Raw genomic sequence first — 13,761 nt, 5'->3', positions numbered from 1 at the left:
ACCTTTTGACGGCTCTCTCTCTCTCTCTCTTTCTCTTTCTACCTGTGCTCGTTCCGTTAAAGACGACGGAGTTTGCTAAATATGACAGAAAGAGACAGATATATTTGTGAGAGAGATCTTTGGTAACAGATATCAGAGACAGCCAACGAAGTTGGCTGCAGCACACCTTCTTCTTCTTCTTCTTCTTCCTATCCTCCATCTTCTCTCCACTTTCATTCACTTACACCCACTCTCAGTGACAAGGACGCAGTCGATGCTCCGACGCCTTTTCTTACCTTGTATTACGCTAACCCCTTCTTATTTTCTCTTGATTCTACCCTATTTCATCCATCTATACTTCATTTTTTACTTTTATTCATTATCAACGTATTATCTAAGTAGCTTGGCATGAGAAGTGATACGTTAAATATGATTTTTACAAATGTATGAAATTTGTTCTAAAATCAATTAATATAACATTTTATTTAATTATTTTATTATCGTTACTTTCTTTTATTTTCATTTAAATTGTATTTCGATCAAAGTTTAGATTGAATTTCGTCGACTCGAAAGATAAGCATAAGTTCGTGTGAAGATAATTATTATGCAATTACTTTGAAATTATAAATACGATCTTATGATTATAATCATTTTAGTCAATGATTTATTTTGATTATCACTCAAGATCCAAATTTAATTTAATGTGAAATATCTTGGTCCTAATGGTATTCGTCTTTTATTTTATTTTATTTTTTTTTTTAATAGGGTGACACCACTAACAAACGGGGAAGTTTTGTTCGAGATAGACAGCCCTTAGAGAAGAGGAGACTTGTTTTATTCGTTGTTGTTTGCCCCGCGACAAGTTTGGCGTCGATGCACGTGCCCTGCCATATGACAAGCGTGCTCGATACCTATGGCGTCGCACGCAACCACTCGAAAGACAATTCGAACTTCTAAATTCAAACTCATCCACGTGGAGCTCACGATGAATTGGATTATACTTACATACGTAGCTACGTGTGGATGTATTTGTTCTTCAACTTATTCAAACACCTCGAGTATACTCACGTATATATATGCTATATACAATATTTAATATTATGAAAATTTAATATAATATATATATATATATATATATATATACATAGATATATGTATAATATTCTTCATCAAATAATTATTTTTATTAAATCCTACAGTTTTCATAGTATCAGAATATTGAACGGAAATAATTCTTTTTTTTTTATGGAGTAGATAAAATCTCGCTAACACGTTTCTACGATAACTTTCACGTACTATTCACTATTTTATATTCTTGTTATACATGTAAAAATATTTTTACTCATTAATGACAATCATCAATCCGTCAGATTTAATTATTCCAATATTTGCGTTATATAATAGATTTAATAACATTTTTAAATGAATCAATTTATTTGAAATTCCAAACGAAATAATAATACCTACATATCAAAAATTGTTTTATCAAATTTCAATGGAATCAATTCGGTTATTTGGTTGATTGTTCATTTTTAAGTATAAACAATGTATAAACAAATACTTTATTTAAACAATCTTTTGAATTGGTTTAAAAATTTCAAATTGTACTTTTAGTAATGATAAACAAATTCTGAACTAAATTTGGTTATATTTAATATTCCAAATTTAAATCTTAATTGAACAAATTGTAATGATTAAATATTTGATGAAGAATATTTTTTTAATAAATAAAAGTAATTTTAATTGAAAAAAGAAATTTTCTACGTTAGACTAAAAACTGTACAATACATCCACGTATTAGTTCTCTTTAAATTTTTATCAAAAATTTTATTTTTATATTTATAATACTCTGTGCAATTATGCATATTAAAAAACTGAATTTATAAAATATCCTAATATTTGTTCAAATTAATTTGCTTGTAAACAAAAGTTAAAACACAACGTAGAACAAATGAAAAAAGGAAGACTCCTAATAATTTGATCCAGATCTTCAAACAGTATTTAATAATAATAATAATAATAATAATAATAATAATAATAATAATAATAATAATAATAATAATAATAATAAAAAATTCTATTTTATTAATCAATTAAAAGTTATAAATACGTAGCAACAATTATTAATAATTGTCACGTATAAAAACTTTTATCTTCTTAACGAACGAAATATTTATACACATAAACACGTGTAAATATATTTATATGAATATCCATGGTGTGAGTGTGAGCGGGAGTTTAATTAAAAGCTTTTTTTGTCCTAATTTCAAAGCTAGGAAGGAAGAATCACGGAAAGGGTTGGGGAGGAAGGATATAAAAATTCGGAAGGAAGAAAGGATTGGATCGAGTTATCCATTTTTTTTATCTCTTTTCTTTTTTATATTATTATTTATTTCTATTGATCTCTATCTATATCTCTTGCAAAAGCTCGTTCTCTCTATTTAGATAAATTTATCTCTCTCTCTCTCTCTCTCTCTCACGTAAATCACCACTACTCTAGGGAACTTGCCTCGGACACAATCTATATCGGTTTACAATGATAAAAAGCAAACACGGGAAATAACGCGAGGAATTACTGAACCAAACAATATGTCCCCCGTTTGTAAAGAGAGAGAGAGAGAGAGAGAGAGAGAGAGAGAGAGAGAGAGAGAGAGAGAGAGAGAGAGAAAGAGAAAGAAAAAGAAAGAAAGAAATATATATAGACAGACTGGGATATATTCAACGTCGGGAAACGTTCGTTTGAAAGTAGAGGGTAGAGTCAACAGATTTTCTCCACCCCATAACTCCCTTTCCCTGTCCCTTCCTTCCCTCTCTCACTCTCTCTCTCACAGTTGCTTTTCCCTTGGAGATTCGGTCTGGTCTTTTCTCAATAAAATGATACGAGTCGACACCAAGTCCTCGTTGAGATTCGTCTTATTATCGGCTCGAAAATTGTCCTTAGAAAAGGAAGAAGAAGAAGAAGAAGAAGAAGAAGAAGAAGAAGAAGAAGAAGAAGAAGAAGAAGAAGAAGAAGAAGAAGAAGAGAGGAAGGAAGACAAATGGTAATAACGATGGTCGATTACAAAGAACAAGAATTGATATTAATCGCAGCCCTTGAAATCTTGATATCTGATCAAAGGGGAAGAAAAATATGATTTCTAACGAAGAATGAGAAAAGAAATGAAAGCAAGAAAAAAAAAAGAAAGAATAAGATGGAAGACGCGTGGCAGAAAGAGGAGATAGCTCGAGGGAAATGGTGGGTTGGCTAAAAATTGGTACCCTTTCGCTCGCGGGTGCCTCTTGGCGGATGGTACTCGTGTAAGCAGCGACTAGTGAGGTAAACTCGAGTGTCTGCGGGGTGAACTAGGAAGAGAGAGAGAGATAGAGGTTACTACCACAACTACTACATAGGTGAAGAGAAGACGGGATAAACGGGGGAGGGAAAGGGTGTAGGTGCAAGGAAGAAAGTAGGAATCCCCAAGGGGATGCTTTTCCTCGGTCTGAGGCATTTCGTAGGCGATATCCTCCTAGCTCTACTCGCTGTCTACCTTCTTCTCTTCTACAAGTCTGTTCATCTTTCTCTATTATTATTATCTATCTTTCTCTTTCTCGTAGCAGCACACGGCCCTTCTCAAGCGTTCCTCCTTGTCGTCGTCGTCGTCGTCGTAGTCGCAGTCATCATCGTCCTCCTCCTTCTCGGCATATCCCTTCCCAACAAACGTACACACAGGGCACAACCGGCAAGAAGTAGACAATTCACAATTAGCAAACACAAACAGAAGTACGAGTGGCTTGAAGTTGCTTGGGACGCGGTGGCAACGGGCTTAGCCGGAAGCAAATGGTGGGGTAGGAGGCTTCTGGGATGCGAAGCGACTAGCTTGGCAGTCCCTGAGCGTCAGCCTCCGCTTCAGAATCCTCTTCTCTTTCTATCTCTCTCCTCTCTTTTCACGTACTCCTCACTCTTTCGGACCTAACCCAACAGAGACGACCGAAGGCACACGTACTCTTACATTTTCGGATAACGGGTGTACCCGTTCTTCGATGTATACCTTCCTACTTTACCTTTATTTTACTTACATTCTTTAACTCGCTCTTTTAGTTCCCCATTATTCCTCTCTTTCTCTATCTCTTTTGTTCAATTGTTGTGTGTTCGAGAAACGAACTACTACATCTTTGCTAACAATTCACTGATCCTTATAACATATTTAGTGTTTCTAATTCTTTACCTTTCATATTTGATTGTTGTCCTGAACTTATCAAGGTGGAAGAATTTTTAAAAATTTCCCTTTTTTTTTTTTTTAGATATTTCTCTTTAGTTTTGAATAGCTTTTTTTTTCTTTTAACATGTCATGTAGAACGATTGTAAAGTACACCCGGTATACACACGCATCGGTCTCTCTCTCTTTCGTCGTTGCGTTGGAACACTCGAAGCCCCAACCAGTTACGGCAACAATAGGCTTTGTCTTCGCGCCGTCGGCGCTCGCAAATTGGTAGAAATCTTGATTAAAGGTGCAATTCCGCTGCTGCCTACGGACAAATATGAATTGCACCCCCGATCCTACCGTCCCTTTTCTATTTCTCTTTCTCTTTCTTCTTCTATTTCTTCTTCTGCTCCTTCGTCGTCGTCGTCGTCGTTGTCGACGTCGACGTCGACGTCTTTCGCTGTCCCGTTGAAATGAAAATGGAAAAAATATGTTCCTTCTATGTTCCTTTTTTACCGATGCAACTCTTTCCAGTTTTCATGAAGAAAATATTCTAAACATAAAAACTCTGTCAAGTGTCAGAAAAAAAATATATTTACGTTGATTGGTCAATTAGTAATGTCCAATTGTTCGATATTTTATATTTAATCAAATAACACTTGTAATTATTAAATATTTCAAAAGTAAATTGTATACTCTAACATTACTTATTCTATCAACTTACTGCAAATTTTATGTACACATATTTATTGGCCATATTTAGCAAACAACAAATAAAAATTATATGCCATAAGTAAAAAGAAAAAAAAACATAAAATAAATATACAAAGTTTTCTTGTAATTAATATTAATTGTATGTACAAACACGTGCATGCTATTTTTATAAAGCATTCGAAGACTCTATGGGATGATATTATAAAAATGTAAAATTAATAAGCAATATAAATGATTATTAGTTAGATTCGTCATTAGAAGATTGTTATTAATATAATAGTGTATTTATTATATTAGTAGGAAAAAATCTACTTATTTTCTCATTTGTCGACCATCGTCGAGAACGTAATCCTATTGCGGGATTACTTGCCGACGTGTATCAACGTACTCGGCCATGTCCGTCGCAGAAATCGGATGTAGGGAAATATAGTATAGAAATGGAATAATAATGCATTGTATATGACAGATGCGATCAAACCTCTTGCAATAATCCGTGTATTAGTCTCTACTGCGATACCAAAATCTATGACCAAGCAACATACATTTATATGTGTATATTATTTTATATATAAAAGAAATTTCTCTGTAACTATGATCACATTATAACGTGGGCAAATATATTTAATGTGTATGTGTGTTGTTTGTGGATATTTTTGGTTACAAGGGAAATAACAAAAGAATTACACTAAATACATCATTCGAGGTGTTAATACGGCGATAATATATTCTAATCTAATAGAAATATATAAATAATTCAATATTATTTATATTTATCTAATTTGGTGAATATTTAAATATAGAAATATTCAATAATTAATAATACTTACAGTTATGTGCTATAAATAAATACTAAATTTGTTTTAAAAGGAACCAAATTAATTTCTACATCTAATATAACTTAATTTTTACAATTATGTTATAATTAATATACATATAGAATAAATGAACTTAAAAATAGTTCAATTAATTGCAAATTCATTATAGTAACATTCGATAGATGTTTTTTTCATACTAAGTTTTTCTTTAATATTACCACCAATATTGCCAAATTTCTATTTATACAGTAAGACACGCACACATATATTTTGAAAGATCAAACGCAACATAAATCCATGTATCCTGTGCAAAGTAAGTAAATATACACCACAGCATTGAGTCAATTTACATAATGATAATCGAAACATACATCTAGGTATGAAAAGCTCTATTTAAATGCTTGGAAACATCTTCGAAAGAATTATTCACAAATTGTTAGTATTGTTTTCTATTTTTTTAAAAAACATAAATTTCAAACTTTATTTTTCATGCTTCAATGCAATCATTTCTTTTTCATGCTTTCATGTTTTATATTTACAAAAAAAAAAATATTTGCGTTTATGTGTAATTATTTTAATTTAATTAGAGATAAATTATACAAATTTGATTTGCGGATTAATTTTAAATTATGAAAATTAATTTAATAGAAATTTATATCACGTTATCTTGAAAATGTGAGTAGTATCATCTTTTATAAATATAATATTATTTAAAAATTATCTGTAGATGATCACAAGGCATTAAAATAGAAGATAAAACTGTATTTTATCATTTCGTATCACACGCAACATTATCGACAAATTTGGTGATGATATTAGAAAAGAAAAAGTATTAAAACTTTTTTTCCTAATTAAAATTTAAATTCAATTATGTACTAATATGAATGTTAATTAATTTTTTTATTTGCTACTATATTTATCTTCGGTGCAGTGTCGATAAAGAAGGTCACGATCTGAAAATAATTACATTATATTAGATGCGTGGGTTGATCATTGTGGCATTGGCGTCACATTGCCTTGTAAGGCATTTTGTGTTAATAAGTTATCATTCTTTTATTAAAACACTTGTCCTACATTTATTATAATTAAAAATAATATTTGAGTGAAACTAAAAGTTCTTTTTTAACCATGATTTAAAGAAAACACTAAATTGAATTATAGGACAAAATTATTGTGCAATCAAGGTAACAAAGAAAACATTTAAAAAATTAAAGTGTATAGACTGATATTAATATATATTGACATTTCAGAAACAACGCATATTTAAATCAGTGTGCTGTAAATGAGCTTTACCATGTATACGATGGATAGTTGTTTGCCTTATATTCTAACTGGTAGTATTTTTTATGGATTTGGATTGAAATGGTGTTATGAATATGCTAAGTTCTGGATTTCATTAAGACCGAAGGAGGACGAGTCCATGACAAAGGGTATTAGATTTTGGAAGAAATGTAAACGAGTATTTACCAATCATCCATTAGAAGGTAGTCTTAAGTTAATAGCAACAGCAATAGGTTTGTTCGGTACTCTAACAAGCGGTTTGTCAGATGCTGGAGTAGTATCTCATAAAGTTGTCCACGCAACCATGTATCTATTCTTTGCATTCTCTGGTCTGGTGGACGTTTTAAATTTTTATTTTCCTCATAACATAAGCGATGGATTAGTCAAAATGGCTTTGGCACAAAGCTTTTTTGTCGAAGGATTTCTTTTTGTTTGGGCCATTTGTGATGAAAGTTCAGCGGTTAACATAATTTTAGCAGGTATCGTTTGGACAACATCTTTTGCTATTACCTTAGAACTTGTATGGCCAGAAATCAAACTTTTAAGAGCTTGCACAACTCTTTTACACGGTGGATGGATATTTCACATGGTTCGTATGTATCGTGTAGAACCACTCTTACCTGCTAGGGTTGTTTTAGCCTTCTCCTGGCATATAGCAGCTGCATCTGCTATAACTTTGTGTATCGTCAGCATTACAAGATCTTGTGCGCCAAAATTAGTAGTCGAGGAACCACCTGAAATACCAATTTATGATTATTGTCAAGAACCAGACCAAAGAATATAATTGGATCATTTAATGGTGTAGTGATATTGAACACTATAGGTCTTCAATCGTCAGGTAGTGAGATTTTTATACAATTATATATTATCAAAAGATAGACTCGTAGTAAGCGTAATCATACTTATTGCTATTATACATGAGATATTGTACAGCGTAGTACAATTTATTTCTTTAAATTCATTTTATACGCAATAATAATAGTATTAGTACAATACTGCAATAATATTATAACTAATATCTCTATACAATACTCAAAACATTAATCAACGATGATACCAATTCAAATAAGACTGTGCCTTATGATATTTGTTATATTTATTAACGTATTAGGAAACTATACATATATATTTACTATATTTATAATTATTTATACACTATTTTTTACCTTTTATTATGTGCCAAATTTATACCATTAGAATTTGATACACGAATATTGTATTTCTAATTGTAAGAATCAATTTTTTTAATATATGACGTAATATACTAACTCAACTTTAGCGGTTTTTTACTTTATGAGTAAATGAATTGTTTCGTATACGTTCGATTTTAAATATGGCGCTGCAATGATATCAAGCCTTGTTCACAATTACTTGAAAATAATATTTCATTTATTTCGTAAATATCAAAGTCCTCATTTATTAAATAATAATAAATTATAATTAGTATTTATTATTGTAAATAAATTAACTGTAAAAATATAATAAATTCGATAAATATATATCGATTTAGATAGAATTGTCCAGTCGGAAATAAACTGACCAATAGGAAGAGACTTCTTACGTAGCACAATGTGTCCAATGAAAACACTCCTAAATTGTAAGAATCAAACCGGCTGAACCCAACCCTGTGATATGTAAGGAACGTAATGTGTCATTTTTCACGTGTTAACATATATTTTTAGTAAAAGGAGGAGATTGTTGAAAAAATCATAAGGATATAAAGAAGAAGAAGGATTCAAAGTTTGTTATCCTTTTGTAATAATGGTAAGATATTTTTTTAAATAAATTTTAACGATAAAAAAATATTTATTGCAATATATCTAAAAAGAATATACTTTATCAATAAGACAGGATGTATGTGGTTGCTTCAGTATCTCTTATTTATGATAACTTTATTCTACTTTATATTGTCATTATATTACATGAAATAATTATAAGAATAAAAAAATATGATAAACATTAGAAAGTAAAAGGAACTGCAATTGTTGAATAAATGTTTAAGTTAAATTTTATTAAGTTCTTTTTTTTTTTTTTAAATGTATTTGTTTTTTTACATTACAGTCTGGAACGTTGAAACCTTATCTCATGGCGGTGAGACGTACTCTCACTGCTGCAATGTGTCTTGAAAATTTTTCTTCCCAAATAGTAGAGAAGCACAATAAACCCGAAGTAGAAGTTAGAGCAAGTAAAGAACTTTTGTTAACGCCTATATTGATCAGCAGAAACGATAAGGAGAAAGTATTAATAGAATCAAGTATAAATAGTATGAGAATAAGTATCGCCGTTAAACAGGCAGACGATCTGGAAAAGATTCTCTGTCATAACTTCACAAGATTCATGACTATGAGAGCGGAACATTTTATGATACTTAGGAGAAAACCTATAGAAGTAAGTATATTTCAAATTATATTAGCTTGTCTGACAATTTTGCACAGTTTTTTTTTTTTTTTCTAAATAACTGCAGTGGCAAAAACTGTGTAGACTTATCAAACAACCTAATTCAATATTATATTAATTAGATTTTATTTTGCAAAGATAATTTTGTTATTTATTTCTTATAACAGGGTTATGACATTAGTTTTCTTATCACAAACATTCATGTAGAACAAATGTATAAACATAAGATAGTAGACTTTGTGATTCATTTTATGGAGGAAATTGATAGAGAAATCAGTGAAATGAAACTTTCTATGAATGCCAGAGCTCGTATTTGTGCGGAAGAATTTTTAAAGAGGGTTAGTATAAATATATTATCTCTACATTAGTACGATAATTGTAATATGTTATCATTAATTATATTTAATATCATTTTATTTTCAGTTCTAATCCATAAAGTGCAGATTGTTATGGATAAGTGTCTATAAACGAAAGGCAGTGAAAAGAGGATGCAGTAAAGAAATTCTCTCCGATAACCAACATTAGAAAAAGAGATCATGAATGTTATAATAATTTACTCAAGATGGTCCCTCATCTAACTAAAGTATCTTAACCTTCGATTCAATTTCATTCAACTAAATTCCATCGAGTCCAAATGTACTTGGAAATGTAAATGATAATTCTGACATAAGATTGAGCGTAAGTATCAAAGACATTTGATCGGTTATTTATTGTAACGAAGGAAATTAAGAAAGGATTTTGAGTAAGGGAAAAACAAAACAAAAAAATAGATCAATGTATATGAAATAAAAAGAAAGAACTTGAAAATGCTTCTTGGAAGAAGCGACAGACAAAGCTGCGAAGAAGATTTTTAGACTGGTTTAATCTCAGAATCAATAAATGTTACATCGTCTGCCTGCATTGTATATTTTTTACAATAATACATTTAAATAGGTAATTATTCCTAGATTATAGAGACATCGATTTAACATTAAAAAAAAAAAACATTCTTCCAAACTTCTTCTACTATCAGAAGAATTATTGAACATAGATTATCGTGTTAGTTAATTAATATAAAAAAAAAAGAAAAAAAAAACAACAACTTTCTGTACACTACTTGTAATTTTGTACCGTTAAGTATCGTATTTGTCGTCATCGTCGTTTAAAGACGAGGAAGAAGCTATTATGAATTATGACATAGTTAGATTGAAAAATTGCACTAAATAATGGAAAGATATAATATTTACCGAGCGGGTTCCTTTGACGCACGATCCTGAAGAAAAAAAGACTACGTGTGTTGATACGTTAGCATACTTAAATATCAATAAAGAAAATGAACGTCCACCGATAATTATATTCTAATTAAGCGTCAATGAACTGCCAAACATTATTTAGTATAACAGAAGGAAGGGACTGTATAATTATAATTATTCTAATAACACAAATACACTCACATACACACTTTCATACAAACCGCGATAAATACTAAAGAGTTAACACAAAAATCGTTAATTGTATTTATTGTAATTAACAATGACGACAACAAAAAAAAATGAACTCTTTCATTTGAATATCGCGTGAATAAGATTTAATGCAATAAGGGATATTTATTATCCACTTACAACAATTAATCCAATGTATTTTCTTTACGTTTTATTTTTTCCCGCCATTGTCATTGCCACTTCTACCACTTTCGTTTTAATTTCTAAATTTTGTACTTTTAAGCTATATAAATAATTTGGTTTACGTCATTGAGTTTGAAATTAAAAAAGGCATATGACTAGGCGTATTTTTTTTATCAATAAATCTAATATGTATATTATTTAATTGTTAGAAATAGAATTTATTGCGCGTTGATCCACACAAAGTGGATATTTAAAAAATGGGGTTAATATTTTTAACAATAGATAAAAATAGAAGGAACGAAAAGAAAATGATTTAAATTTTTATTCGCTTTTATTTAATTTTATTATAATAACAAGTTACTTTTTACGTACAAGTTCAACTTGTTCCTAACCTCAGTTCTTTATTTTTATAATTTGTATTAATTTTATTTAGTTATTATAATTAATAAGATTTCAACGACTAATGTAAATAAAAATAAACGATGTGAATCGATAATAATATTTGTATCGATTATTTTTAAAAGAGACGCCTTAACGAAGGCAACACTTTGTACCAAGGTATCTTTTTCGAATGCTGGAATCCATCACGTTCGCGGTGACTCCTATTTCCATATTGGTGGAAGGGTGTAGATAGGAGAGGTTCTCGTGACCAATCAGGCGTTGACTTCGGTCAGTGTCGATTCGCGAATTTTCCGAACACGAACTCTCCCGAAGATAACTCGAAACGTTCGCGCCTTTTCTTTCTCTCTCTTTCTCTTTCCTTGAACGTGACGGTGTGACAGTCGACACGTACAAGGACATATACACGTGCATGACACGTACGGGTATTTGCAACGCGAGAAAGCTTAGTATACTCTTGTCAATCTCGCGTATTTTCTAAAGACTTACAGTAGAATGTCTCGCATACGCGAAAAGGTAGTTTATAATGGAGCGCGCGTCTAGTGGACATATTTGAATTTGTAAGAAGGGTAAGTGGATAACGGGTCGAGACTGTCAAAGATTAAACTTCGTTTGGTTACTCCTAGAAGAATTTCTAAGAAATTTTACAAGTATTTGACAAAAGGAAAAAATACCGTACGATCATTTGTACTAATCAACATTGTTCTACTAATTACTATTATTGTTATTAGATATATATGTACGAAATGAATATCGAAAAAAATGATTAAAAAAAACAAGATGGAGTCAATATCAAATTCGTGAACGCGATTATCGATTAATATCAAGAATTTTCATTCAAAACGATCATTGATCTTTTTTCAAATTAAATATATAAACACTTTTCAAACGAAATTTACATTGAAAATAATTATTTATATAATAACAGATACATATACGTGTATACATAATTATTGTTTCAATTTCGTTCGCGTCAATTTGCATAGAATAAAATTCGACCAATCAGAGTTGAGAATTTGATTTGTACGATTCAAATTATGGATATGAAAAACCAAATACTTTAGTAAGGAAAAAAATAAAAAAAGTAGTGTTCTTTCAAATCATTCGTTTTAAAAGCGAGTGTTCGTGGTTTCGAAGTCGGCTCGAGAGTCTAATTCTTAACGCAAGTCCCCAAAAATACTCGAAGGAACGAAGAAGAAGAAGAAGAACGGTGAGGAAAAGAGTCATGTTCGTTGGTATCAGTAAACGAACAACATACCGAGGGATGAAGGGAGAGAGAACAATTCTTCCTAGTGATTAACGTATAAAGAAGCTTTTCTTTTGACCGATATCATTTCTTTTCTCTTTCTTTCTTTCTATTACATCACGTATATATATTTACGTATTTTCCCTTCATCCCTCTCTCTTTCTCTCTCACTCTGTTACACGTGACGTATCTTTCTCTTTTCATCCCTCATTCTTTCTCTCTTTTATATATACATATTGCTACTCATATATATATCTTTTGTTCATTCTTTTCTCTCTTTCTCTCTTTTTAACGTATACATACACAAAGCTACATACACATTATACGTCATACATCTCATCTACGTAACTTTCTCATTTTCATCTCTCTTTCTCTTTCTTACACACACACACACACACACAACACTTACATATATTTTTCTCTGTCTTACATGTCCATATAGAGTCATAGTCTCGCATATATACATATAAGCAAATTGTTCATCCTCATCCCTCCGACAATCTTGACTTTCTTTTTCTTTCATCGACAACTATGATGACGATGACGATAGTTGTATTGGTGGTGGTGGTGGCGGCGGCGGCGGCGTCGGCGTCGAGCTTGCGCGACGCCTCGTGCTTTTACGCCGACGCCGACGCAGCGGCTGTAACTCGGAGTCGGCGTAGTCTGGGACCTGGCGTCTCCCGATCGGGAACGGGAAACGAGAAGGAGCCGAGAGGAAGAAGAACAAGAGTCGTCATCGTCGACGCCGTCGAGGCAGAGCCTACTACTCGAGACCACGACCATACATAGAGAAAGACAGAGAGAGAAAGAGAGAGAGAGGAAGACAGAAACAGAAACAGAGAGAGAGAGAGAGAGAGATAGATAAATAGATAGAGAAAGGGCTAGGGAGGGAGTAAGAGAGGGAGGCAGAGACAGAGATTCGCGCACGTAAGGGTTACTCATTGGAGGAGAAGGGTAGTGGGAGAGAGAGAGAGAGAGAGAGAGTGTGAGGAGAGGGGTGGGGTGGGAGAAATAGAGAAAGAAAGACAGAAACAGGTGCATAGGTAGAGATAGATAGACAAACGAAGAGAAAGACAAAGATAAATATATATATATATATATAAATATAGAAAGAGAGAAAGAGAGAGAGAGAAAGACAGAAAAAG

General features: G+C 31.6%; 2 protein-coding genes across 2 annotated transcripts; both read left to right on the top strand.

The window, feature by feature from the left end:
* The first annotated feature begins 6,668 nt into the window (after nucleotides 1-6,668).
* LOC107074435 (transmembrane protein 45B) lies at nucleotides 6,669-8,243 on the top strand. The gene is made up of 2 exons (XM_015335864.2): nucleotides 6,669-6,873; nucleotides 6,940-8,243. The coding sequence occupies exon 2, from the start codon at nucleotides 6,972-6,974 to the stop codon at nucleotides 7,752-7,754; it is 783 nt and encodes a 260-aa protein (XP_015191350.2). The 5' UTR covers nucleotides 6,669-6,873; nucleotides 6,940-6,971; the 3' UTR covers nucleotides 7,755-8,243.
* Nucleotides 8,244-8,381: 138 nt separating this feature from the next.
* Arpc4 (Actin-related protein 2/3 complex, subunit 4) lies at nucleotides 8,382-10,697 on the top strand. Its single transcript, XM_015335865.2, has 4 exons — nucleotides 8,382-8,734; nucleotides 9,032-9,358; nucleotides 9,535-9,705; nucleotides 9,791-10,697. Exons 1-4 carry the CDS (start codon nucleotides 8,732-8,734, stop codon nucleotides 9,794-9,796), a joined length of 507 nt encoding a protein of 168 aa, XP_015191351.1. The 5' UTR covers nucleotides 8,382-8,731; the 3' UTR covers nucleotides 9,797-10,697.
* The last annotated feature ends 3,064 nt before the right edge of the window (nucleotides 10,698-13,761 follow it).

The sequence above is a fragment of the Polistes dominula genome, unplaced genomic scaffold (genome assembly GCF_049000335.1).
Source record: "Polistes dominula isolate Pdom_NZ unplaced genomic scaffold, Pdom_raw_medaka contig_79, whole genome shotgun sequence".
Lineage (NCBI taxonomy): Eukaryota > Metazoa > Arthropoda > Insecta > Hymenoptera > Vespidae > Polistes > Polistes dominula.
This window is presented reverse-complemented; position numbering and strand designations above follow the sequence as displayed.